The sequence below is a fragment of the Amaranthus tricolor genome, chromosome 1, assembly GCF_026212465.1.
Source record: "Amaranthus tricolor cultivar Red isolate AtriRed21 chromosome 1, ASM2621246v1, whole genome shotgun sequence".
NCBI lineage: Eukaryota > Viridiplantae > Streptophyta > Magnoliopsida > Caryophyllales > Amaranthaceae > Amaranthus > Amaranthus tricolor.
The window spans coordinates 14,724,921-14,750,553 of NC_080047.1; the positions used below are offsets into that span (position 1 = coordinate 14,724,921).

The 25,633-nt window shown below is 33.5% G+C and overlaps 4 protein-coding genes across 4 annotated transcripts in view; 3 read left to right on the forward strand and 1 right to left on the reverse strand.

Moving 5' to 3' along the window:
- LOC130805285 (tRNA ligase 1) overlaps positions 1-5,122 on the reverse strand; it is a 43,168-nt gene extending 38,046 nt beyond the window's left edge. Inside the window, exons 1-4 of the mRNA XM_057669984.1 lie at positions 4,786-5,122; positions 3,879-4,280; positions 2,167-2,217; positions 1,964-2,046 (exon numbers count right to left, since the gene is read on the reverse strand). Coding sequence (XP_057525967.1) covers positions 1,964-2,046; positions 2,167-2,217; positions 3,879-4,280; positions 4,786-4,935 — 686 coding nt within the window. The 5' untranslated portion in view covers positions 4,936-5,122. The remainder of the gene's footprint in view (positions 1-1,963; positions 2,047-2,166; positions 2,218-3,878; positions 4,281-4,785) is intronic.
- A 5,543-nt stretch (positions 5,123-10,665) lies between these two features.
- On the forward strand, positions 10,666-16,640 carry LOC130805294 (VAMP-like protein YKT61). The gene is made up of 6 exons (XM_057669996.1): positions 10,666-11,022; positions 11,249-11,346; positions 13,812-13,916; positions 14,084-14,149; positions 14,686-14,772; positions 16,187-16,640. The coding sequence occupies exons 1-6, from the start codon at positions 10,830-10,832 to the stop codon at positions 16,235-16,237; spliced, it is 600 nt and encodes a 199-aa protein (XP_057525979.1). The 5' UTR covers positions 10,666-10,829; the 3' UTR covers positions 16,238-16,640.
- On the forward strand, positions 16,461-21,164 carry LOC130799787 (major latex protein 146-like). The gene is made up of 3 exons (XM_057663060.1): positions 16,461-16,559; positions 18,377-18,507; positions 20,846-21,164. The coding sequence occupies exons 1-3, from the start codon at positions 16,461-16,463 to the stop codon at positions 21,162-21,164; spliced, it is 549 nt and encodes a 182-aa protein (XP_057519043.1).
- Positions 21,165-23,283: 2,119 nt separating this feature from the next.
- Positions 23,284-24,790, forward strand: LOC130805303 (kirola-like). The gene is made up of 2 exons (XM_057670005.1): positions 23,284-23,535; positions 24,251-24,790. The coding sequence occupies exons 1-2, from the start codon at positions 23,349-23,351 to the stop codon at positions 24,526-24,528; spliced, it is 465 nt and encodes a 154-aa protein (XP_057525988.1). The 5' UTR covers positions 23,284-23,348; the 3' UTR covers positions 24,529-24,790.
- Positions 24,791-25,633: the final 843 nt, after the last annotated feature.

Genomic DNA, 25,633 nt, shown 5'->3' on the forward strand with positions numbered 1-25,633 from the left:
AATTTGTTTTTTATATATTTCTAAACTTGGGGCCTTGTATAATTAAAAAGAGAGATTTTCTTAAACTAAAATATATACTCAACACAAATATATTTTTAAGTACTATAATTAAATAAAAAGTCAACACAGTTTCTAAAAACATTAATATTAGTTTTATAAAAATAACTTAAATTAATTTATTAAAATTAAATCTCCATCTCTAGTTTTAAGAAAGAAGAGAAAAAAAAAGTAATGGGTTAATGGAAAATAATTAAAAAAAAGTGTAAAAGTTTAAAGGATTGAAAATTAATTAATTAAAAAAATAAAATGTTGATTATTTTTAGTGGTTATTGATGTTTAATGAATGGTTGAAAATTAAATGAGATAAGAGAATATGTCTGGGGTTAAGAGAATTGCTTTGGAAATAGATAAAAGAAAGTAGAGAAAAAAATATAATTGATCCTATGACCATTGACCATTGAGCATTGATATATTAAGTAAAACCCCCACCAACTACTCTACCTCATTAACATGTTACTTTAATATGATTTTAATTATATGAGGCCTTTTATGTTTGGGGGCCCTGTGCACTTGTGCACCCCGCACCCCTAAGAACCACCCATGTAATGATATAAATTCCAAGTTGTTTTAAGAACTAAATATGTTTTAAAATTGATTTTGGAGCCCTTTAGCAAAATTGTGGGCCTCGCATATGAAAAGCTTACACCTTCGTCTTACGCCTTCCACCTCGAAAAAAAAGACCTTTTGCACCTCGGTGCACCTCGCGCCTCTTAAAACTAAGTTTGCGTTGACCACCTTTACTTTCCTTTCTTTGATTTTTTTTTTCTTCTTTTTCCATTTATAAATATAGATTGTTAATAGATTATTCTTTTATGCCTCTCATTTCTACTAGGCCAAAGATATATACTTCTTTCTTTTCAAATGATAACAAACTATATTACAATGGCTCATCAAATCATATGAATTTCTTATTAATGTGAAGTTATAGATGATGTAGCAACCAAGGATCAAGGAGAATAATCTCTTTGTAATTACTAAAAACGTTAAGATCGTACAATCTGACCCTCCCGAACCTCATCTAAGTGGGAGTCAGTTAATGACATTGAGGTAATGAAATGGATGTTTTATGTTTTAGGGTTTTCCCGAAAAAAGATTTTTATACTTTATTACCCAATTATATTATTATGTACTTTTATATGTTTTTCAATTAATTAAATTAAAATAATTAGTAAAAAATTTGTACATGTACACACTATCGTTTATGTGTCAAAACTACATATCTTGGACAATGTCCATCATGTTCAAAGAGTCAAACACTTGGACACATAGGTAACAAAGCTCACGCATACTAACTGAAAGTGCATCTCTTTCCTATGCCAAATTTAGATTCACACCAAGTACAAGCTATTTATGTTATTATTTTTTGGAAAAAAATAGATGTATGAAAAGGTACATAGTAAACATATTGTCAATCTTTAGCAGCTGATTAATGGCAAAATGAATTAAAAAACTTCAAAATTATATCCATTTTAAAAATAACTATGCTCTTACACTTCACATAATTGTGAATGATATCACAATTTTGCAAAATTAGAAGAATATTATGATTTCACAACTTGATTTGCTAGTCCATATTTCACTTCGAGGTAGATTCCAATTCTAATAAAATATGGACAGCGCAAATATTGATCAACCATTTCAAAAACATTCATATAATAATCCTCATGGCCTCATGTCGAGCATGCCAAGTCATAGAATGCAAAAGAGAAAATATCAAGTTAGTGCCTGTGCCCTGCATTTCATTTCATGTATTGTGGCACGGCCCTAAATTTATTTTCCTTCACTGGGCAGCAAAAGCCTATTGTTTCTTGTTCTTAAAAGAAAAAGTATAGGAGAGCATATTAGAATTCAATTGTCAAAAAAAGCAGCACACTAATAACAAGCTAAAAGGTAAAGGACATACATATTTCCAAAGCTATTCTTTGCATATGCTCCACCCTCATGTCCCGCATACATAAAAAGTGACCCTGAGTGCTTAAGAGATACCTGTATTAATTAAAAAACTTCAATAAAAATTAGATGCCCTAATTTTGACATCCTACAATTTGGCATGACAAGCATTGAATAATATTACAAAAATAAAGTGGAAAGTCATTCAATCCTAACCTCCAAGGTGGCAATGCCATTAGAAACCATTTCAATCATCCTTGTCCTTATCTGAACACAATTGATGTAAAAACATTTAGATGTAGGTATGTAAACTATGCATGTAACACGACAAATGGATATAATAAAATGAGTAGATATTAGTCAATCAGTTAATATAAATGGCGAGTAAGTTTCAAAGCCATATCACAAATCACACAACTAACAACCACAACATTCAAATTGTTCTATTAAAATTATATGATTGTGATGAATCACACTAAATTATTATGGAGACAGGAGCTTCTTGATGTCAATAAAAGCAACATAGCAACATCCCTACTGCCAAAGAAAGAAATCTCGAACGGCAGATATTGGTCAACGTCGTTTTGAGGAAATGCATTCAAAAACAAAACAAATTATGAAGATGAAAGAGCTAAAGGCTTATAGGAATATAAAGAGTAACATAAGTGGTGGAATGTATGATTATTGTTGAAGAAGGAAACTATTAAGTAACTACATGATGATGAATCGAGTTTGTATACTGACACTTTACTCGGAAAAAGCACTTCAACACCAAACTTTAAAGGCCATAAGTAATATTTTTCACATGAAAGAGGCGTTATGTTTAAACATTTTCTCCACTTAAAGTAAACCAATTGTAATGCAAGTATAGTTCTGAGTTTAATGAAAGGATCGAGTCCCCAAAACTTTTTAGGAAGTAACGGATTTTCTAACCTTCTTTTTCAAAGTAGGGATCAAGACTATATTTTAACCCCTATTTGCAGTTTACTGCACAATAAGAGGAACATAATATTATTTACTCCATCTCAACAGATTGAACATCATAGAGCTCATACCTAGATTTATTTACTAAAATTATAACTTTGCCAGACCTAGAGAGAGATCATTCAAAAACAAAATAGCTTCGAAATAGAAAACTTACAAAACCTTGCAGTGATAACCTTGGAAGATCCAAACAGGAAATCACTTAAACAAAAAATAGATTTAAAATGGACGTCAACCTTTGGCTGAGCGTGTCGCTGTTTCAAAACAATTTATGCAAAAATTGAGGAAACACCAAACGTGGAAATGTGAAATTGCTAAACAAGCAAACACTAAATCTCAACACACTCAATATTCAATCATGCTGCAAACACAGAGAAAGGCTCCTACTGATTAAAGTAAAGAGGCTCACAGCAGCTTCGAGTCCAGCACAAGCAGCTTAAGCTATAGTAGGCTTCCAAAACACAAAGAAGGAAAGTAGGCACGATGGAGATGGTGTGTCATGCAACAAAAAATGGTTGATACAAACTAAAAACCAAAAGGTCGTAATAATTCCCAAATTTAACATAAAAGTAGCTAAGTTTTAATATATTTTAGTATTATAACTATTAATAAAATTTTGAGGTACAATGATAAGGAAAGTTTTAGTATTGTATGGGGTTAGAGATTCTAAGTTTTCTTTTGCTTCATATATTTCTGACTCCCTTAACTCTTATTTTATGACTTCGCCCTAACTTAGAACGCACAAACAAAATCCTAATAAAGGGTAAGGTTGGTATAATTTGTGTCGCTAAAACTAGCATAAAAAAGCAACAAAACCAACTAAGAACAAGTAATATTCCTAAAAACCAAAAGGCAGCAATCATAAGATTAAAAAAATTCATTTACTTGGTATTCTACAAGTGCACTCAGACAACATTAACAGGGAAAAACAAGTAAAAGAATACCTCCTGATCAGACTTTTCATTTTCGAATTTTGGATAGAATGTCGCTCTTATTTTGGCATGTGCATAAGTAGTGTTGTCAACAGTGAAATTATCATACATTTTCGAGTTGAATAATGCACTAAGAGGAATGTTGGTCTTATCACTTCTAGCAGAATCAACTTCCTTTGTCTTGACTTCGTAGACAGGAGCAGTTCCAACAACACTAGTTGTTATTGAAGATTTAGGCTTCCAAACCTCCTTCTGAGTAGGCACTGCAATCACATTTTGGACAGACTGTCCATTCGGCTCTGTCAAGCTTACCCTACTAAAACTGTCAATGGTGGATTCTGTATCAGACATTGATGATCCACCAGAAGTGGACTTTACTTTCCACATTTCCACCTTACTCTTTCCACCCCTTCCCTAAACGAATACCAAATTACAAAACAAATCAGCCAAACATAAATGCATAATAATAAAAAGGTATCCGCCTTTATAATCAAAGTAAGCGAGCTTGGTATTTCCAACTAATAATTATCAAGGAGTGTTTGGTTTGGGAAAAATTATTCGCCACATCTTCCGGAGTTTGGTTTGACAATGAAATTGAAATGAAAAAACTCTTGTGAAAAGTTTTTTCATCCTTCTCGCAAAATCACTCCAAAATCTAAAGGAATAAACTATCCTCTATCTATTCAATTTTCATCTCCAACATTTTCATTCAATCAAACCAAACTACAATAATTTGCATTTTCCATTGGATAATAGTTTAACCTGGAAGAATCCATGAATAAAACTTCATTTTCCGCCAAACAAATAGGTTAAGAAAACAGAAAGTTAGCGAATGAACAAGAATACAGTGTAGTGATAAACAAAAACAATTAGATAATCCAAAAGAATAGTAATTGAAAATTGATGGAAGATAAAATACCTTATTGCGCGGCATGATTGAAGAGACGGAAGCAGTACACTGAAGAGAGCGAGACGTTGACAAATTATGGTGGAGATGAAAGGGAAAGAAGAAGATCAAGTTTCTGGAATGAGATGAGAAAAATGGAATAAGCCTCTGTGAAGTTAACATTCAACACAGTAACGATTTTCGTTTAAGCCTTTATACTTGATAGGGTGTGAGAATAGGTTGTAGTCTCCTATATTTGGGGGTTGGAAAGGTATAGAGATTTCCAGGGGATAGTCAAAATCTAAAATGTTATTAAAACTGATCGCAAAGAGCATTTAAACCCAGCTTATTTGTAATGTTTTTCTTCGTATAAAGATGTTAGGTAGAAATGATATGGAAAACATGGTTAATAAATATATAAACAAAACCAGCATGGAGATATATTGACATACGCAATGGAAATCTTTAGTTAAATGATACGCAATTTCTAATATAAAATATGAATATCATCGGAGAACAACATATGATGTTCAGTCTTTAAATATCGGCAACTTGGATCAAGCACAATGATAAGTTTGTGTGTGCCTAGATTGTAGTAGCCCTTTTAATACTTTATTTAAGTGAGTGTATGCACAAATAACAAATCAACAAGTTAAAATAAAACAAGCATTGGATGACTCTGTGAGCATCATTCCTCGATTGTTACGTATGTGATGAATTCGATCACTGTATTAATACGTATCACATCATGATTTGTTAATACTTCAAGTAGTAGAAAAAGTTTCATTAGTAACTCCTATCCGTATCTTTTATCTTTTATTAAAATAGAAAATACAAATAATGCTATTTGTATCTTCTATTCTAACCGTAATAACTTGTATTTAGCTTGAAAAAGGATTGATAGACTACTCATACCAAAAAAGTGCATCTTCTTTTCTATAGAGCCCATTTGCTAAGAGCTCTATAGTTAAGCGTGCTTGGTGGGGAGCAATCTTAAGATGGGTGATCTCCTGGGAAGTTTTCTCGGGTGCGCACAAGTAAGGCCAAAATGCGCTGGAAAAACTTGTGTTGGTTTGAGGGGCTAGTCTACGCTCTCCATGAGTATTCACTGATGATCCGTTGGGCCGAGGTGTTACACTAACAACTGATACAAATAATCCTTATTTGTATCTTTTAATTAAACAAAGAATATATATAATATATTATATTGTTTGTAAAACAAAAGATACTAATAACTAAAATAAAAGCTAATTTAAATATTATTTTAATAATTTTTGATTTATTAGTTCACTTTTTTTGTTTAATAAACAACAATCAACTAATATATATCTAGCTAGATGAAAAGTAAAAAAATTAATTAATATTTTCTAAAAAGTTAAAGGACATTCTAAATATCCCAAACAAGACAGGATCCAAATAGGGCTGCGAATAAATTATACCCGTTTCCAAAAAAAAATAAAAAAATGCGTGCACTTAAGAAAGTCCCGATTAAAATTTAAATTTACCTGTGTATCAACTAAACTAGAAACTATTCCCAGATTATGGCTAAAAAAAAGAATAATTCCCACTTTGCATTTTTTGGGAAAGTATTTCCCACAATACCGTCCACGTGGAAAATTATTTTTTTTTTTTTATTTTTTCAGACAAAACCGCCACTTGAGATGGCGGTTTGCCTTAAGCACAAAAACGCCACATGAAGTGGCGGTTTGGTCAAGGCAAACCGCCATCTCAAGTGGCGGTTTGGTCCAGGTAAACCGCCACTTCATGTGGCGGTTTGCTTGTGGCCTGATTTTTTTTTTCTTTCATTTTAAAATAGTGAACGCAACATGCATTAAAGTAGTTTAATACCATCTATTCCATAATAATCAATTACGAACCGGCTTGTTTTGAAAAAAATAATTATGAAAATAATACAAAGATATATTACAATTATGGAAACTCATACAAGAAGTTCAAGTCATATAAGAATATACAAAGTTTGTTAAACTACAACCCCCGGCCCCTTTTGTTTTCTGCACCGGTGGATGAAGATGGTGTGAACTCGTCAACCTCCGCCATGACATTAAGAGCAGGAGCTCGTCGTTGACTAGCACGCTGATATGTGATAATCCTTTGCGGAGGCGATGGATGTGGAGGAGGAGTGTTGATGGAAGCCGGGGGAACGAACGGCGACATAGTAGCGGATGTCGATGGCGATCTGGAAGACCGACCTCGAGTAGATGAGCGCTGGCGACCTCTTGTGGACCGAGAGCTGGATCCTCCAGAAGAGCTACCTCGATGGGCTGAACTCCTTGGAGAAGGAGTGTGGAATGTGTCATCTACCTCGCCAATGACGGGTGGAGTCGGTATGAGGTACTCATAACCCGCCTGACTCAATGCATCGGTCAACGACGCGTTAATGGAGCCTAAGGTCTGAGAACATAGCCGATACCCCACGTCAACTGGCGATGTAGCGGCCCCTTGAATCGTGTCATTACATTGTATGAGCACCGATCGGATGCGCTCAGCCTGTTTGTTATCATTATATTGTTAAAAAGTTACTTAAAACTATTACTAATTGTTATGAGTGTTGAAAGAAAACGTACCAGTAACGTAGATGTCGGATGGTAATGTGATCCTGGCTGCGCAAATGCGGTGTTCGTTAGGCGTAATATGGAGATACGCCTGTACCAACTCATGTACATAGCAGAGCTATGACCTGTGAAGTTATCTCCTCCAACCAATCTAGATGCTCGGTCGTTCCACGCATCTACATGCGATCTATGTCGTACGAGGTAATTCTTGTCCCCAGTCCTCCGATCGATCGCATGTAGTTGAGGTTGGGTGTCACAGGCTTGCGGAATTACCTGCTCCAAACCGAATTGACGCATGACACGATCTGGGAGATGTAGCTCGACGATGTCAAAGCAAATAAGAGGACAACGCGATCTCCAAATCTCGTGGCCCGATGTACATATGTGCGGTAGAGCTTCCATCTTAGCCGCTGTGTAAGGCTGCCATGTCATCTGTAATAGAAATCAATATGCTTAGTAATGTATACAATTTATTCATAACTAATACAAATAGTAAATGTTACTAACCTGTTCATCCCGTTGTCGATCTAGTGCGTCCCTGTAGTAGACGAGAGTATGTGGGGAGTGGGATCTCGAAAGATATACGCGAAGCCAGCTGCAAACAAATAAACATTGATTAACATTTTCATCTATCATAAAATAGTGAAATTATGAATTTGAATAGTGAATTGAGTGTTGCTACCTTACTGCAAAAGGATCCATCCCGCGCCGATGCTGTGACCCTAATATCGGTTCAAAATCATCCGTGTCATCTTCCTGATCATGTTGCCCATCCGGTCGAACCGTCCGAATAATGGGCCTCCCTATATGAATGTGCTCCCATGACCATATCTGTAACAACATCAAGCATCCACCAATGTCCTTGGCACCCTTACGAGATGCTCGACATAAGTTACGATACAGATACGCTAGGGTAGCACTTCCCCAACTATACTCATCTACGCGCTCCAAGTCTCCCAGTAGAGGGAGATAGATCAACTGTACCGAGTCGCCGCTCTTGTCTGGAAACAAGATGCATCCAAACAGGTACAAGATGTAAGCTCGGGCATGTCTGTCAACCGTCACATCATCTTCATCATCCTCAAGCGCGCTAAAATGCTGTCGGAACTAAGTCAGCTTCAATGACGATCCAACGATGATCTTCGGCTGTGAGGGGTCTTGAGGGTTTTCCGGCCAAACCCCTAGCAGCTCATGTACTAATGCTGGCCAATTTCCCTCCCCATGACCAATGACTGCTTGTCCTTCAACCGGCAGTCCCATGATAACTGCCACTTCTTCCAACGTGATCGTTGCCTCGCCAACTGTGAGGTGGAAGGTATGTGTCTCCGGCCTCCATCTCTCCACCAATGCAGTGATAAGAGCTCGATCGAGCTCTAAGCCCCCGCCTAACAACCGGTGAATGTATCTGAAACCAGCTAGCTCGACTACGTCTAATACCCTGTCATCCACCTCCCACCGTAACGTACTCGGCTGGTAGTACTGATGAGTAACCAATTGAGCAGTGGAGCCCTCCCACGCAGCTACGCTCCCGTGTGTCGCCTGAAGCGTAAGCACTGATGGATCAACTGGGCCCGGCATCGCCATGATCGCTGTTACATACAAAAGTGTTATAAAAATCATTTAAATATTATCAGATTCTACATGTTATTACAAAATTAAAAAAAATAAACATACTTTCTTGACCTTCGAGGGCATGTTTTCTTATTATGACCACTAAATCCACAAAAAGCTGCACGTGTTTCGAGGACGCGTCAACGGTGCATCCATTTCGTTCCGTAAACAAGTTGACCGCGGACGACCCTTTCCACGCTTCATTGGGGGATCTGGAACAACTGTAGGACCATTCCAAGTATCGCAAGTGAACATGTCTGGAACAACGGGCATGAAAGACTTCTTATATGTCGATACGTATTTTGTAGTGCGAAATGAAGGGTCCACAAAAGCATCGTACGATATGTTACGAGCTCGACAGACTGCAAGAACATGTGAGCACGGTAACTTGAAGATGGTTGGTTTCTGACATGTGCATGATGTTGCTGTGAGGTCAACCATGTAGGATTTTCCACCTTTTCCTGCTATCATATTGCCACAACTAGTGGTGACCTCAAATATCCCACGCACTGTGTCATATATCCTAACATCATGAAAGCATGCTTTTTCAGCATTCTTATCAATCGTATCACTTGATTTCTTCGCATACACAGGTCCATTGTCTAATCTGTTTCATCATTCTTAATCGTGACTAACACATTTTTCCCAGTCACCGGGTATTTTATCTCCATTTTTAACATAAATGAGTTGCGATCACAACCAATTACATCATAGACTTTGCTAACAAACACCTCAAAAGTCGTATTTTGACGATGGATAAACATCACTGTATTTAATCCTCTATTATACCCAACATCGGATCCAGTATAACTTACTTCCCCACCCCAATACACTATAACGGGATAATGATCCATATTCTGCAAATATAAACATGTTTTTCATGTGATTTCACATACACTTAATTGTTGATTGTGAGAAAGGGAAGTGTAAATTTGAATACAAGAATTTGTGATATTAAGGTATTAGAACATTTACTAGAAGGTTCATTTCACCCCTAGTAGCTAAAAATACCATGAATATATACAAAAACCATTAAACTAACCCTACAAAGTAATAAACTTTCATTGAAGCATTTCATCAAACACTTTATATGCATACAAAACAAATCCTAAAATTCTAAGTACAAATGTGTAAAACATAAGCTTAAATCATGAAAACAATAGAATGTAACAAACAATTAACGTTTTTATAACTTCAATTCAAAACAATAATGAACGAAAAAACAATTTGCATATTGAACAAAAATTAGGGTTTTATTCATACCTTAAATGAGGATGAAAATGAACTAGTACACAAGGAGAAGATGGGAATGTAGATGATTAGCTTAGTTGAATGAGAGGAATTGTAAATTTGAAGTAAATGAGAGTGAAGAATTTTTTTTTTATAGGAAAACCGGCAGCAACAATGGAATGAAGAGCAAAATGGAATACAGTGAAGAACTCACGACATTCTGTCCTTTTGTACTGCTACCAAACCGCCACTTCAAGTGGCGGTTTACTCCACATTAATTTTTTTTTTAAAAAAAAAAAACCACAAAACGCCATTTCAAGTAGCGGTTTAGTTAAGATCCCTAAACAAAATCGCCATTTCATGTAGCGGTTACACTAAAAAATAAAAATTTCTCAAATCAATCCTACATGAATGGTAAACTGGAAAATACTTTTCCATTTTAAAAAAAGTGAAAATTACTTTTAAATTTGGCAATATTATGGAAATAGACTCTACAAATAAAAAACAATTCGGCACCAAATTCCATCTTTGAGTGGCTGGCCATCATTTTTGAGTCTCTCTCTTCTGTACCAGGAAGCCAGCCGTTTAAGCAGCAGGAATTCCACCTCCACCGACTCTCTTTCCTTTTCCATAATCAAGAAGAACCAGGAACTCTATTAAATTATGAAGATCACGGCGATCGTAGTTTTGAAATGCGGTCAGGGAGATGAGGATCCGATAATCCTAGCAAATGCTTCTGATGTCAGCCAATTCGGATTTTTTCAAAGATCAAGTGTTCGCGAGTTCATCGTCTTCGTCTCTCGTACTGTTGCTAAACGTACCGCTTCTGGTCAACGTCAATCAGTCAAGCATGAAGGTTTCCCTCTTTTGTTTGATTAGGGTTTTGATCTTTTCATTTGATTCTTGTTCTATGCCTACTTGATTATATTCATGGCTTTGTCGTTGATATTGCTTGTTTTTGTGTGTTATATTTGGCGAGTGTAATTGAACTTGATCAGATTTGGGATTATTTCATTTTGGAGTGAGTTAGTTGTCTTGGTTTTGGAAGATCATGCTCACGTGTTTATTTACTTTGTGGCTAGAATACAAGGTGCATGCTTACAATAGAGGGGGCCTTTGTGCTTTGGGATTCATGGATGACCACTACCCTGTGCGCAGTGCATTCTCGTTGCTAAACCAGGTATTTTTTTACATTGTGTGTTTGCTGGTGATCCTTTTTAGTTAAGAACTTGGTGTTTTTACTTTCAATAGGGGTAGATCGCTGTACTGAATTCTGTTCTATTTTTTACTTCCTCTGGTTTGTAATAGTTGTATCATTTTCAGTCAGTTCTCTCTCATTTTCCCTCCATTCTCCAATACCTGCATCTCCAACTTCATTCCTCCACCTTTATTTTTGTTTCTATTCGTTATGAGTGTTTGCGTACATCTATCATAACGCTATCTTCTCGGTTACTTGCATCTTCTTGCGGTGTTCCTTTGTATATGTTGCACGTTGAACCCATAATAATCCATCAGTGTGGTGCTTGTAACATTCTTTCTAATATCTTAGGATCTAATGATAGGATTTTTAGAAAGAACCGTTGTAGCGAGGACGAGAGTAGCGAAAATGCGAATGTTTAGATGGATGAACGAACATATATTGAGGTATAAAATTCAAAACGAAGACATAAACAAGCTTTAGGAGCCTCATATATTGAGTAGAAGATGAAAGAGAATCGATTTCGAATGGTTTGGGCTTGTGCAATGATGGGGTATTGGAGAACTAGTAAGGTAGGTAGAAAATTGGATCTTAGGGGATTTAAAAAGATGGAAAAGAAGACCGAAGATGATCTTAAGGATGGGGTGGACAATGATATGAAGAATTTAGGTTTTTGAGATAGTACATAATCGAAATGACTAGAGAAAGAGAATTGATGTAGATGCCCCCTTGAACTGATGTATTTGATTTGGATAATGTAGACGACCACTTGCAAGTAGGAACTGATTTATTGGTTCATGTAGCCAACTTCAATATTAAGGCGTTGGCATTGTTTTCATTGATTTGGGCGAAAAATTCCTTGTGCTCTTTCTGTTTGAGCGGCTTACACTAAATACTTAGTTTGACTTCTAAGTTTCAACTTGGTTGATTTTATCATTATTGTACAAACAGACTTTGTGGATTTTGTTACACATAGTGATGTCAATTTATACGGTGAGTGATGGTTCCTAAATGTACCCGATTATAATACTTAGATTTTTAGAGTAGTGATAGTGAGAGAGAGAGAAGTGGTGTATAATATAATTCTTAGGTTTATTGCTTTGAAGGGAACCACAATTCATGTAACTTACAGATGTTGGGTTCAAGTGGACAGTGGTAGCATTCTTGTTTTATCATTTGACTATGAAATATGTTGTATGTGGTGTACAATGTGTTCTTTGATCATAATGTGGCATGTTCCGATTACTATCTTTGTTGCTAGCCATACTGGTTGTACAAAGGGTCATTTATCTGGATTTTATATTTGGGGGAGGAGGTAAAATCTCACGTGGAGCTCTTTTTCTACTCACTCCTATCCTATAGCTCCTTATCCTCTTTTGGACATCTTTATGCTTTTTTCGCTGACTGTTTAAAGAGTGAATTTAATTCTCGTCCCAAGATTAAAGGGGCCAATAGTTCTATTTTTTTTTGCGCTTTCACCATAGTGCAAAAATACGGTTTCGGTAACGGTCCCGAAACATATAGCGTGGTCAATTTGGATAATTTCGCGGTCAACAAGGCTTGTATTTTTGTTACTGTAAACTTACTTTACAATACGGTTGCGATACGGTGATGGGGCCTTATTTTTGCACTATAATCTCCACGGTGCCCCTTTCATTATGATGGAAAATGTGGTCTTTGTATCAACTGTTAAGGTATTGGATTGAATTAGCGATCAAAGTAACAAGTTTTTTGCTGCTTATAATATAGGTTAATCTAAGACACCTGAAATTAAATCTTATCATGTATAGAAAGTAGTTGAAGACAGTTATTTGTTCTAGTACTGTAATACTCAAGGACTTTGTTTTTAGGAGGGAAAATAGAAGGTAAGGCTCTTACATGGTCTTTGTTGCTGGAAAGGGGTGAGTAATTTTTTACCAGCAAGCTGCATAGATCTAAAGATGAGAAATCATGTTGTTTGGTGCTCCGTATCCAAGTATTTTTCATGTCCTTCCTCTCTTTCTCCGGGTTTATCCTACTTTTCTGGATATCCACACCCGTTTTCAAAATCGTATCTCTTCTCTCTGGTATTTTTGGAGGGTATGTGTGTTAAGTGTTCTTTGTTATACCAGTATTGTGCCTGCCCCCCTACCCCCCCCCACACACACACACACAAAATTGTCTTAATTTTTCTTTACAATATGACAATTCTATTGTCTACAGATGCCCTAGTCCTTGCGTATGACTGCAAGCAACATAGTTTCTCCCCCTATCCTTCCTGGACAGTTGTGGACTTTGCCCTGTCTGTACTTGTTTCTTATTTTACATTTAGTTTGAGCCTACTTAATCTGCAAATATCAACTGATGTCAAAAGATTTTTGCGAAGTGTGCTTAGCAATACAATTTGACAAAGCATCTCTTGATTTCTTCCTGTTCATGGATGGTTATTGATATGAGATGGTTGACAGGTGCTGGATGAATACCAAAAGAACTTTGGTGATTCATGGAGAGGTGCAACTGCAGACAGCACACAGCAATGGCCTTACTTGAATAATGCCTTGGCCAAGTACCAGGTATTTTTGCGTTCTTATCTATGATCATATTGATCAAGGATGTATATGTAAATTGATTGTATGATTTGTGATTCTTTTTGGATTATTGATGCACTTTTAACTTCTGAGATATGCTTCTTTGAGATGCATACTTATCTTCTTTTTTTTTTTTCCAATAAAATCTGCAGGACCCAGCTGAAGCTGATAAGCTGTTGAAAATTCAAAGGGAGCTGGATGAAACTAAGATCATTCTTGTAAGCAATATGCACCCTCATATGATTAACATTGGATCTTACACTTAGTTTTCTTTATTTCAAACTAATTGGCATGAACTTCTGATAGTTTGTATGATGATTTTCCACACTTCACATATATGTAGCTTTGAAGCGATGGTTATATATGTTTATATGATTCCTCAAATGGATTAGTTACATTATCAGGCTCTAAATTTCGAAGTTAACACTTGGCTTTCTAGTTATCCACCAAGGCTGCAATATCCATCGTTAGATGGCAGCATGTGAATTTCTGAATATATGGGTGTAACTTGCAAGAACTATTACCTGTCATTTTACATTGGTTGTTGACTTGTTGTCCATACATCTTGAGATCCAGAAAGTGTTTTGATATCAGTTTTGATGGTTCAATTCACAAGTAGCACTTGTCTCTTGTAACTGCTCGACATATATTATCGCCGGGTTGAATAGTGCTATTCCAAGAATGAACGTGCCTTATGCTTTCTGTTTTTCCTTCATGATCTTTTTCTTATTTTCACTCTTTCATTTCATTACAGCACAAGACTATTGATAGCGTGCTAGAACGTGGTGAAAGGCTGGATAGCTTGGTAGAGAAGAGTTCAGATCTAAGTGCTGCTTCACAGGTGAGCCATTTGATCATCATATTTGTGAAATTTATCTCTTTATCAAAGTACGGTTTTCTTATGCTGCATCAATCAAGAAAAGCATACTCAAATGACAATGTTTATGTCATCAGAATGGTGTTTTCCCCATCTTTTTATGGGTGATTATAAATGTGCCTCGCATTTGTGCGTTTATTTCAAATTGCGTGCTCTTTGGAAATTTGTTGCTCCTGTTAATGTCATGTTAGATTTTTACATTCTAGATGTGGTAAATTGTATTGGGCTTATGTATAATTGCCCATTGGTGATCACTATATTGCCTTTGCTGCCAATCTTGTTTGAGGAAATAATTGCAGATCAAAGTTATATTTGATGAGTGATAACCTTCTTGCCTCTGATCAATGGCTTAAATTTTAGTATTTTACTGAGACATGTTCCAGTATAACTTCATGTCTTACTCTAAGGCATTAATTTTTCATTGCAACAGAAGATTTTTTTTTTTTTTTGTCTTATGTTACAGGCTTATAGCAATATGTGAAAGCTTAGGACCCGTTCATTATCGTTTTTTGTTTCTAGTCTTCTTTTTTTAAACTACAAAACCAAAAATAGGAAACCAAAAAAGTGGTTTTCCATTTTTATTTGTTAGTTTTCACAATCATCATATCCGAAAATTATTCATTACGAGACATATATGACTTCGAAAATCAAAAAACCAAAAAGCTGAAAACCCGGGCCCTTAGATGTGTGATTTAGTTACTTGCAGTTGTGTAGGAGGTCTGTCAAACATTGGAATACAAAAGATCTTGTAATTTATGCACAGCTGTAGGTATGTTTTTCATTTAGTTCCAATTAAGTTCTCTGTTGGTACTTGTGGTAGGAGGCCTGTCAAATTTTGGAATATGAAAAATCTTGAAATTTATATACAGCTGTAGATGTGTTTTTCATTTTGTTCCAATTAAGTTCTCTGTTAGTACTTGTGGTAGGAGGCCTGTCAAAAGTTGGAATACGATCGAAAGATCTTGTAAGTTGTAATTTAAACACAGCTGTAGATGTTTTTTGCATTTTGTTCCAATTAAGTCCTCTGTTGGTACTTGTGGTAGGAGGTGCATATCTTTTTTGGAGATTCTACCTTAAACAAGATCTAGATTATGAGGAAAAAAGAACAATGATCTGAAATTAACTATTGTGATTTCTGCTTATGGCTATAGACAGAGTCTCACTAGTCACTAGAATGAATCTTACTGAATTGAATATCATAAATCCATCTTATACTTAAAATTATGATCTGTTCTCTTGGTTTCTGTAATACTGCCCCCTTAAGATTTTAATTTTCGTCATGGTTGCATGTTGTGCTTATGTATGTAAAAATCTTCATTTATTTATGCATTGCAATGTATGCTATGGTGAACTCAGTTGAATTTTTGTTTTGGAGCAGATGTTCTACAAGCAAGCAAAGAAGACAAATTCATGTTGTACAATATTGTGAGTCTTCAAGTAGAGGGATCTATATAGCAATTGCTGTCGGACGAATCGAAAAGCAGACTTGGAGATGATTCAAACTGGGTTTACTTTAATCTGTGTATACCAATCAGTAATCACCTAATATATTGTTATTAGATAATTCATCAAAATTCTTTCACGCCCGCCCTTTTTTTTTCTCAAGAATTAATACTGTTGTAATATGTGGCATATAGTTAAAACTTGTGAGCATGTCTGTTGCTGTTGCCATCTCTGGGATGGATTTATCATTGTTGTTTGTAGAGCAATGGAGATTGGAGGGTTCACTATTTTATGATAGTTTGCTACTTGTGTGTGTTGTGCTGTTTATTGTGAAACCTTTGTAGTTTGTACTACGTTATTAATTGCTAAATCTAGATTGTTTGCATTTGCATTGCTTGTTAAATAACACTTGAACTCATTCATTGTATTTCAAATGATTTCTTGTAAAACTCACCAAGGGGTTCACTACTTGCTCATGAATTGCTCTGCAAGCTTGCATTGAGGGTTAATATTTAAGGGTAAATAAAAGTTAAACTATACAAATAAAGGTAAGTAATGTGAATTTGAAAGAAAATATGAAGAATAAAGAATATAATAATATAAGAAAGATAAAGGAAAAAAGATTATTAATTTTATTGTGGGGGGTGAAGCACAAAAATATTTTTCGTTTTTCACTAGGGTAAATATTTATCCCAAAATGAGAAGGTCAATCTTTCTATTTCTTCTTCATTTTACAACGATTCATTTTAATTTGGCGATGTTTTAGTAGCGAATAATATCAACATTTAATATTTGAGGCTCTCTATTTTGAGTGACTTAGGCGGCTCGCTGGAATACCGTTAGAATCGGCCATATAGGAGGTTCATTATTTGTTCTCATTCTCTATTATAACCATATCATAAATCCATGTAACTAATCACTTCGCCAAAATTGTTGAGCAACTAAATCTCTTGGTATTTCTTTATTTGATCAGGTAGGAGCTTAAATAAATTAAATTTGTTGTAATAGTGAACCATCATTTCCAATGCCATTCTTTTTAATTTTATTTTATTTTTTAATTTTTAATTAAAACTAAACTGAAGGAACAGATGAGAATCGTATTTATGATCTTACATGAAATAAATGATATTTCTTCTCCAATAAAGGAGTGGTTTACACTAATGCATACTTTAGTGTTTCGGCCTTAGTACTTCTATTTAAGGATAGTCCTTTGTTGTCATTTAGAGCGTACAATGGTCATTGGAAATGATAAATAATTAAATCAAATAAATTAATTAAATTAATAATTAATTAGAAGTATCCCAAGATTGCAAAAGTTTCTGTTTAAGTATAAGCACAGGTTGCGGGTCACGACTTTGGTCGTGGCCCGCGACTTTCGTGCTGGTTTTTGCAATGTTCGTTTTATTCGATTTTGTTAGTTATGCAATAACTACCTACAGTTAATATGGTTATATTAATTGAATAATTGGGATTGATTGATTTAATATCGACATTGATTCATGAATCGATGTTACAGTCATGAAGTGACATATTACTTCATGAATGATTGTAAACTCTTCTATAAATTTAGAAGGCATGTGTAAGTTATTTCTTACATGAGATGTACGTGGAATATACATGTGATTTCTGAATTTCTTATCCTCTAGCACTTTACATAGAGAACTTACAATCCTCGATTGTAAATTACCGTTTCTTCTTCCACTTAAGTTTTCTCATGTCGTTCTAAGTTCCTTGTGCTAGGAATTTAGTGTAATTCTTTGTATTTCAGAACATATTCCCGGTTTATATTCCCAAGCACCATAGTAGGGAGGAAATGATGTTTTAAGAAAGAGCATCTCGCCTAAAATTAATATCATTTTCACATATAAAATCTTCTTGTTACTATGTTCGATATATGGTGATTCCCGATGATGAATTTTACATTCGGTGTATGTTAAGCAAAGATTTGAACTTGTCATATGTTTTGTAACCTACTAAGTTCATGTAACTTTATTTTATATGTTTGATTATTAATATTAAGTCACAAAATACAACACCCTTTCAGCTTAGCTTTCATAGCATTGAGATTAAAAAAATAAATAAACATTTTCTTAGTTAAATTTTTGAGTGTGAAAAAATGGCACAGCTTCACAGGGCACAAGGGGAAGTAGAACTGAAATGTGATGCTGATAAATTCTTTGATCTTTGGGCTCACAGAATCTACCATGTTGCCAAAATATGCCCTGATAAAATCCAGAAAACTGTGCTTAATGAAGGGTAATGGGATAAAGTTGGGGCTCTCATCACTGGATATTATGTTATCAGTAAGTATACATCATATATTGCATACTACATATTGATATTATGAACTTAATTGTTGATTATGAGATTATATTGCATGGATAATTAATCTACAATATCCGTTTTTAATTACTTGCACGTTTGGATGATGACATAAAAATTAAGAAAAATCACATTTAATGTATTTTTGTCTATTTTATTCTTCTTTGGATGGTAAGTGAAAAATAATGATGTGATGAGTAATAATAAAGTAATGAAGATAAGGTAGGTGAAAAATCACTCTAACTTTAGGTAGTTGTAAACTTGTAATTATATAAAATCTTCTTATAATGTTTTTTTTTTTAAAAATGTTTATATTTGATGGTCTTTAATAAGAAAAAATTGGATGTACCACGTATGTAATTATTTGAAGTGACTATAACAAATTTAACTTTTTGCGATATTTGATTTAGTGGCATTAAAAAATATCACTGATTTATATTTTTTGTATAATAATTATTGGTTTTTATTTTAAATTCTACTACAAAGTGATTTAGCGACACTTTATTTAGTCTTTAGTGACATATGTGATTGTTAATTGCTATAGTCTATAGTGACATTTATGAGAAATGTCATTAGATCTTATGTCACAAAAGGTTTTAATTTGATTTTTTATAATGTCACTAAAGGGTTTAATAAATGTCACTAAATCATCTATATATACTATTAGAAATTTGAAGTAACGACATTTGAATTAAATGTGGCTAAATATATCCACTAAAAGCAAATTATGTTGTAGTGAGGGTTACTTGTTCGTATTAAATAGTGAAAAAAATAATGAATAATAACTTAAATTTAATTATACTTTCAGCCCGTTTTATATGAGACCGTCTCATCATGAGACAAGTCCATACAAATAAGCTCATTTTTCTAAATAATCACTTTAAAATTGTAAGTGATCACTTATAAGTGATAACTTCAAAACTATAAAAAGTCATCACTTTTCAAATAAATGTATATTGGGCAACCCAATTAAGATGATATCACCGTAAGAGAATTTGTGTTGCACTTATCGTTTTAAAATATAATTTATTTCTCAGAAGGATGGTATTGGGTGAATTAAAAATTATTAAGATACATACATATGTGAGGATAAAAAATTCACTCTCATGAGAATGAGATGACGACAAATTGTATTTAATGAAAATTAACACTATAATTTATTCTTATTATTACAATTTAATTTCAATGATGATCAAATGGATCGTTAGGGCTATGTGTAAGAATAGATAACATGAGCCAAATGAGATTAATTAATTGAGTTGAAAATGTTATGAAAAATTATCATAAAAAAGTATAATAAATGATTGTTATTTTCTCTATTAAATTAGCTTCTAAATTATTAATTACATAATTGTATGTGTAAAATATTTATCACAAGTAATTCTGGTACAAAACCATCTGAGAAGATTAAATTAGTGCTAATCTGGGAGGAATTATTAAAATTAGCTAGTGATCTGGCAACATTCATCTGGGAGGATTGAAAAAGCATTGAACGTACGTTGTAGAATTAGTGCATAGGAAGGTCACGTGCGTTTGGAAGACACTTGTCCATTATAAGAGATCATTATAAACTAGTGGGACACGTGTTAATAGAAGAAGCAAAGAATGCCATGGAAAATAAAGGAAAAACCACCAAAATAAGGAAGAGCTTGACATATTCAAGACAAGAACAGTGACATGTAAGGCATTTTGGGGATTAGTGAAGTAACAGAGGAATGTTTTACACGCACAATGATGGACTATAAATACACATCAAGGAGCACATAAATAAGGTAACTGATTTTTCTACTATTGAGAGATATACTAAAAACTCTAATTAATTTATTGCAAAGGAGTTATTACAACTGAATTTCAAAGACTCACGTTGATTTTCAGAAGAACATTAATAGCACAATCATAAATTTAAGAGAGTAATTTCACTTATTCTTATTAATCTTCGAAAGAACATTTGTCAGATATTAAATACAAAGACCTCACGTCTAAACAAGTTCTAAGTAGTAATCCACCTTGCAGTCACTGTGCTCCTGAAAGGACCTATTTGGCAATTTGTCTCAGATTGATACTGACTTGGGCGTCGGAGTGGGTCCCCGGAAAAACATTCCGGGCCCTACTAACCCCTTGTTGCTTTTTGTAGGAACAACCATCTTTTGAAGTGATCTTATTGCATGACTTGGCGAGATAGCAAAGACAGGCTTTCACCAACACTTAAGTCTTGATTAATCACTAATCAGGAGATTAAGTTCTTAATTAATTGTCCTACAAAACCAGACAGAAACAATAATAATTATATCGAATATGTGAGTGTAGGTGAAACTGGTGAAAGCTCACCCATAAAATCAAGGGTGGAAGAGATGGATGAAAAGAACAGGTACACAAGGTACACTAATCATGAAGGATTAATAATGGAGAATTACTACAAGTCCTTTGAAGCCAAGATGGAAGTTACTAAAAATGGAAATGGTAATGGTTGCATTGTTGAGTGGAGCTTTGAAGATGAAAAGAAGAATAAAGATGCTCCTGATGCTAATGTTTACATCCATTTTATGCTTGCTATGGCTAAAGCTGTTGATGCTCATCTTTGCATGGCTTGATCATGCATAATGCATGCATGGAGGACATCACTACAATCCTTACTTCTTTTATATATATATTATCATGCAACAATGATAATATATAATTTGCAAATTAAAGGCTTAAAATTTGAAAAATATCAAAATTTTTAAATAAATAAAATTAGAATAATTTGCAAATTAAAGGCTTAATATTTTAAATTTTTGTGAATTACGACATCAATGATTATTTTTGGCGAATTACAGTCACTAAAGTATCAAAGTCTACAACATTCAAGCCAAAGCACATAATTTTGACCAATTTAATAGTCGGAATTTTAGCTTAAGTGGTCGAAATTCTATAATTTGGCATGAACACGGTAGACTTTGATACTTTAGTGGTTGTAATTCACAAAAAATAAACATTAACACTGTAATTCATAAAAATTCTAATTTTTAAGGCTGTAATTTGCAAATTATTCATAAAATTACTATATCCTTTTATTTCTTTTTACATGCTGATCGATAAAATTATAAAAAGCATTTCTGGGTATACATTGGTTCATTAATTTTGTCACAGGGTTACAATTAAAATATATAGAACAAACGTATAACCTAATAGGGAAAAAAAAATCCCGTTAATTAGGCTAAACTTAAAAATATTAACACTATATTTAACTAATTCTATCATCCTAATTTTTCTCTATTTTTCTACATTCACCCCAAGTTGAATAGTGGAATCTTGAAATTTAACTTCTACAATACTTCTTCAAAGGCTTCTGATTCAACAACCCTTGTGAGAATATCAACAATTTGAATTTTTGATCTCACAAACGGTAGGCTAATAATATGCCTTTGAGAATCTCCTTATAAAGTGTTGATCCACTTTTACATGTTTTGTGCGATCATGTCGTATTAGATCTCGATCTTTGACATATCTGATATCTAATACGCATTATAAATTTATTACTTTTTTCAGTAATTGTAATAAATTATCCTAATTTACGAATACCACCAAATGGAAATAAAAGTTAGTGATTATTCTTCATCCAATATGTTATGTACATAATTAAAGTTACAAACACCAAATTTATAAAATAAATTATTGTTATAAAATAAATTATCGCATCGATTGATATCTAGAATATAGAAGTACGCTCTTTTGTTTTTATTTGTAATTGTTTCCTATTTACTTTTTTTGCTGATCCCAATTTAAATTTAAAATTCAAATAATTTTAACTGCAAGTTTTCAAAAATTTTTAAAAATTGATATTTAAAAAAAGTGTATAGCGAGATAAAACTATCAAAATCTCACGAAATATGTCTTTTCATATAAATCAATGAAAAATCATAATAAAAATTTGACACTAAAATTTTTACTATTTAAGCAAAACATATAAAAAAAAATAATTTATACTTTGATACATTAATCATCATCATAAATTTTTTATTAAAAATTAAATACTTCAGTTGAGTTGATTTTTTTCTCATATTCTATTTTCTGAGTTCATTACACTCTACAATGGGCATATTGGTTGTGAAGATTCCCCACTAAAACTTTGGAAATTTCTTATTTGAATAATTAAGGGCACGATCCTCCAATTCAAAATTAAAGGATTGCTCCACTTTCACATAGTCCTATTAGAATTGAATCAAGAAAAAGTAAGAGTTTTTTTTTAAAAAAAAGACTATTGGTAATAAATAAAGAGAGATCGAATTGTGTGAATGAAATTAAAAGAGAATTAAAAAGTATGAATAAGACTAAAAGAAAGTGATGTGCTATTATCCAAAATTAGATTTAGGTGATCGAAAATCTGTATTTTTGACTTAAACTTGGCTGTAATTTGCAAAAATACTAAACTTTAAGGCCATAATTTACAAATTATTCTATATACAATATATATAGTTGATCAATTATGATTTTGTTCTCAACCTTCACTTAAATAAACTAAGCTAGCTAGGTCTAATGTTCACCATTATCTCTAGTAATACCCTAATTGATATATACTTCATAATTTTATTCATTCTTAACAATAATGGGGAATCCTCTAAATTAAAGGGGTGGTTCACAACAATACAAGCATGTTTAGGATGCATCTTCACTTTTGAGTGAATATCAAGCATTACTCTATTTAAAGACCATACTCCAACTAGAAATATCACAGTTTTCTTATTATTGTAAGTGCCAATAAGTAGTAATAAGAGTTCCTAAGGTTATTGACTAAAATGGCTCAGCTATACAGGCTTCAAGGGCAAATAGAGCTAAAGTGTGAAGCAGATAAGTTTTTTGATGTTTGGGCTCACAAAATATACCTTGTTCAAAAAATATGCCCAGATAAAGTTCAGAAAACTGTGTTGAATAAGGGAGAGTGGCATAAACCTGGTGCTGAATTGACTGGATATTATGTCATTAGTAAGTTTTTATCTTCCACTCAATCCCTATTTATAGTAGTAAGGTATATTATTAATAACTTTTTTTTATTGAACTTGGGGATAAAATTGTAGAATTAGGAAATTAGTTATTCATATAAGCGGTCACCGGTGAGAATTGAACCCTTGTTATAAGAGGAAAAGGAAAATAGACATGTGTTATATGTTGGCTGGATAAAAGTCAGGTCAGACTCGAATTAAAATGGATAAAAGTATTTTATTAACATTTTTTTAACTTGAATAAATCCGAGGAATATCTTGTAGGTAAGAAGAGGAGAGGCAATTAGTTATTCGTATAGGTGATGAAAATCAAACCCTTTTTATTAGGGTGGAAGAAAAATGAACCTGAGCAATGGTTCCGATAACGGTCGGGCCAAACTCAAATTAAAATGGGTAGAGTTGGGTCAGGACTTATTAAAAACAGAGCATGTCATATTGAGTAAAAGTCCTATAGTTCAATTACTTGTTTTTATGAATTATAATCCAACCACTAACTATCAGTAGTAGTATACTCCCTTCTATTCACTTTAAATGTCCACTGACTAAAAATAAGACTATTTTGCTTCAGTTGCTCAACATAAACATAATAAGTCCCTCCTTTGACCTAATAATATTGCGTCGCGAATAACCGCTGCAAGATAAAAAGAGTATTTTGTATTATTCTAACAAAATAAAAATTGAATTGTAAACAAATACAGATGATGTGGGGGAAAGTGCATCCATAAAAACAAGGGTGGATGAGATAGATGAAAAGAATAGGTGTGTGGTTCATAGTTATCATGAAGGATACATAATGGAGAAGCTCTATAGAAGCTTTACATCCAAGATGCAAGTAACTCCAAAGGGTAAGGGTTGTGTTATCACATGGAGCTATGAATATGAGAAGATGATTGAAGATGCTCCTGATGCCAATTTGTACCTTCACTTTAATTTTGCCATGGCAACAGATGTTGATGCTTATCTTTGCAAGGCTTGATAAATAATTGATTACATGTATACTAATATTATGTCACCATCATGTCATATATGCATTCATGATCATGCATGCTAGCACGATCATGATGCATGTATACTTATCTTTAAGTTGTGTTATTTCATTTTATGAATAAATGATATGTTGTATCATCAATAAATGGATGGGATATAGTGTGGACTGTGGTATAACGTATAGTGTATATGTATCTAAATCTAAATCTAAATATCTATATATTTATATTCTTTTTCCTTTTAATACAAAATTTTTGTAAAAAGGGACACTATTAATTTTTAAAAATAATAGGGATTTTACCATTATAGATCTATATATATATATATATATATATATATATATATATATATATATATATATATATATATATAAAAAGAATGTAACACTTAGTAACTTTTGGTCAATCAGTAGACATAGTGTTGAGCAAGAAGAAAGAAATATATTTTGGGATCCACTGTATCACTAGAACAGAAGAAGAGGAAATTTAAAACCCGAAATTGAAGAAAAAAATGAGAAAACTTATCATTGTTGACATAGATGAGGCATTGGGTGTTCTTCAATCCCAGTAGAGTGAGGATTAGGTGAGGTCTTCGTCTTCAATGGTGAATATTAGATGGGAGTTAAGTTAATTAGTAAAAGTGAAGTAAAAATTTAATTTAACGAAGTAAACAGAAAATTAAAAAAAAAAAGAAATTTAATTTTAAATTCAAGTTGTCGGTTGCAGGTAAACCAATAAGAGTACATGTTAAATGACTGCATACATGAAATTATTAATGATTAACTGATAATTGATATTATTGTAGAAATATCGAAGAAAATTCGAATTTTTTTGGGTAATTTTTCCTATGATAAAAGAATTAATATTACCATAACGAAGTAATCGAAGAATTAATATTCTATTTGTAAGTTGCAGGTTTCTCTCTTTGAAGACCTTTTTCGAGCCGAGAGATCTTTCGCACTCTCCTCAATGGGTATGAGTTGCCATCTTTCTTCCCTTTCCAAACCCTAGCCATAGTTTTCTATGAGCGGAATATACTAGGTATAATAATGATGATGATGGTTGTTGATCTCTACAAAAGTATTTCTAATAAAA

Coding starts and splice junctions, on each gene's coding strand:
- LOC130799787 (XM_057663060.1), top strand. CDS start 16,461: ATGTCTGTTGCTGTTGCCATCTCTGGGATGGATTTATCATTGTTGTTT. Junction 16,560..18,376: donor TTTATGATAGTTTGCTACTT/GTGTGTGTTGTG, acceptor AAAATGGCACAG/CTTCACAGGGCACAAGGGGA. Junction 18,508..20,845: donor AAAACTGTGCTTAATGAAGG/GTAATGGGATAA, acceptor AAAACCAGACAG/AAACAATAATAATTATATCG.
- LOC130805303 (XM_057670005.1), top strand. CDS start 23,349: ATGGCTCAGCTATACAGGCTTCAAGGGCAAATAGAGCTAAAGTGTGAA. Junction 23,536..24,250: donor GACTGGATATTATGTCATTA/GTAAGTTTTTAT, acceptor AAACAAATACAG/ATGATGTGGGGGAAAGTGCA.
- LOC130805294 (XM_057669996.1), top strand. CDS start 10,830: ATGAAGATCACGGCGATCGTAGTTTTGAAATGCGGTCAGGGAGATGAG. Junction 13,917..14,083: donor ATGCCTTGGCCAAGTACCAG/GTATTTTTGCGT, acceptor TAAAATCTGCAG/GACCCAGCTGAAGCTGATAA. Junction 14,150..14,685: donor ATGAAACTAAGATCATTCTT/GTAAGCAATATG, acceptor ATTTCATTACAG/CACAAGACTATTGATAGCGT.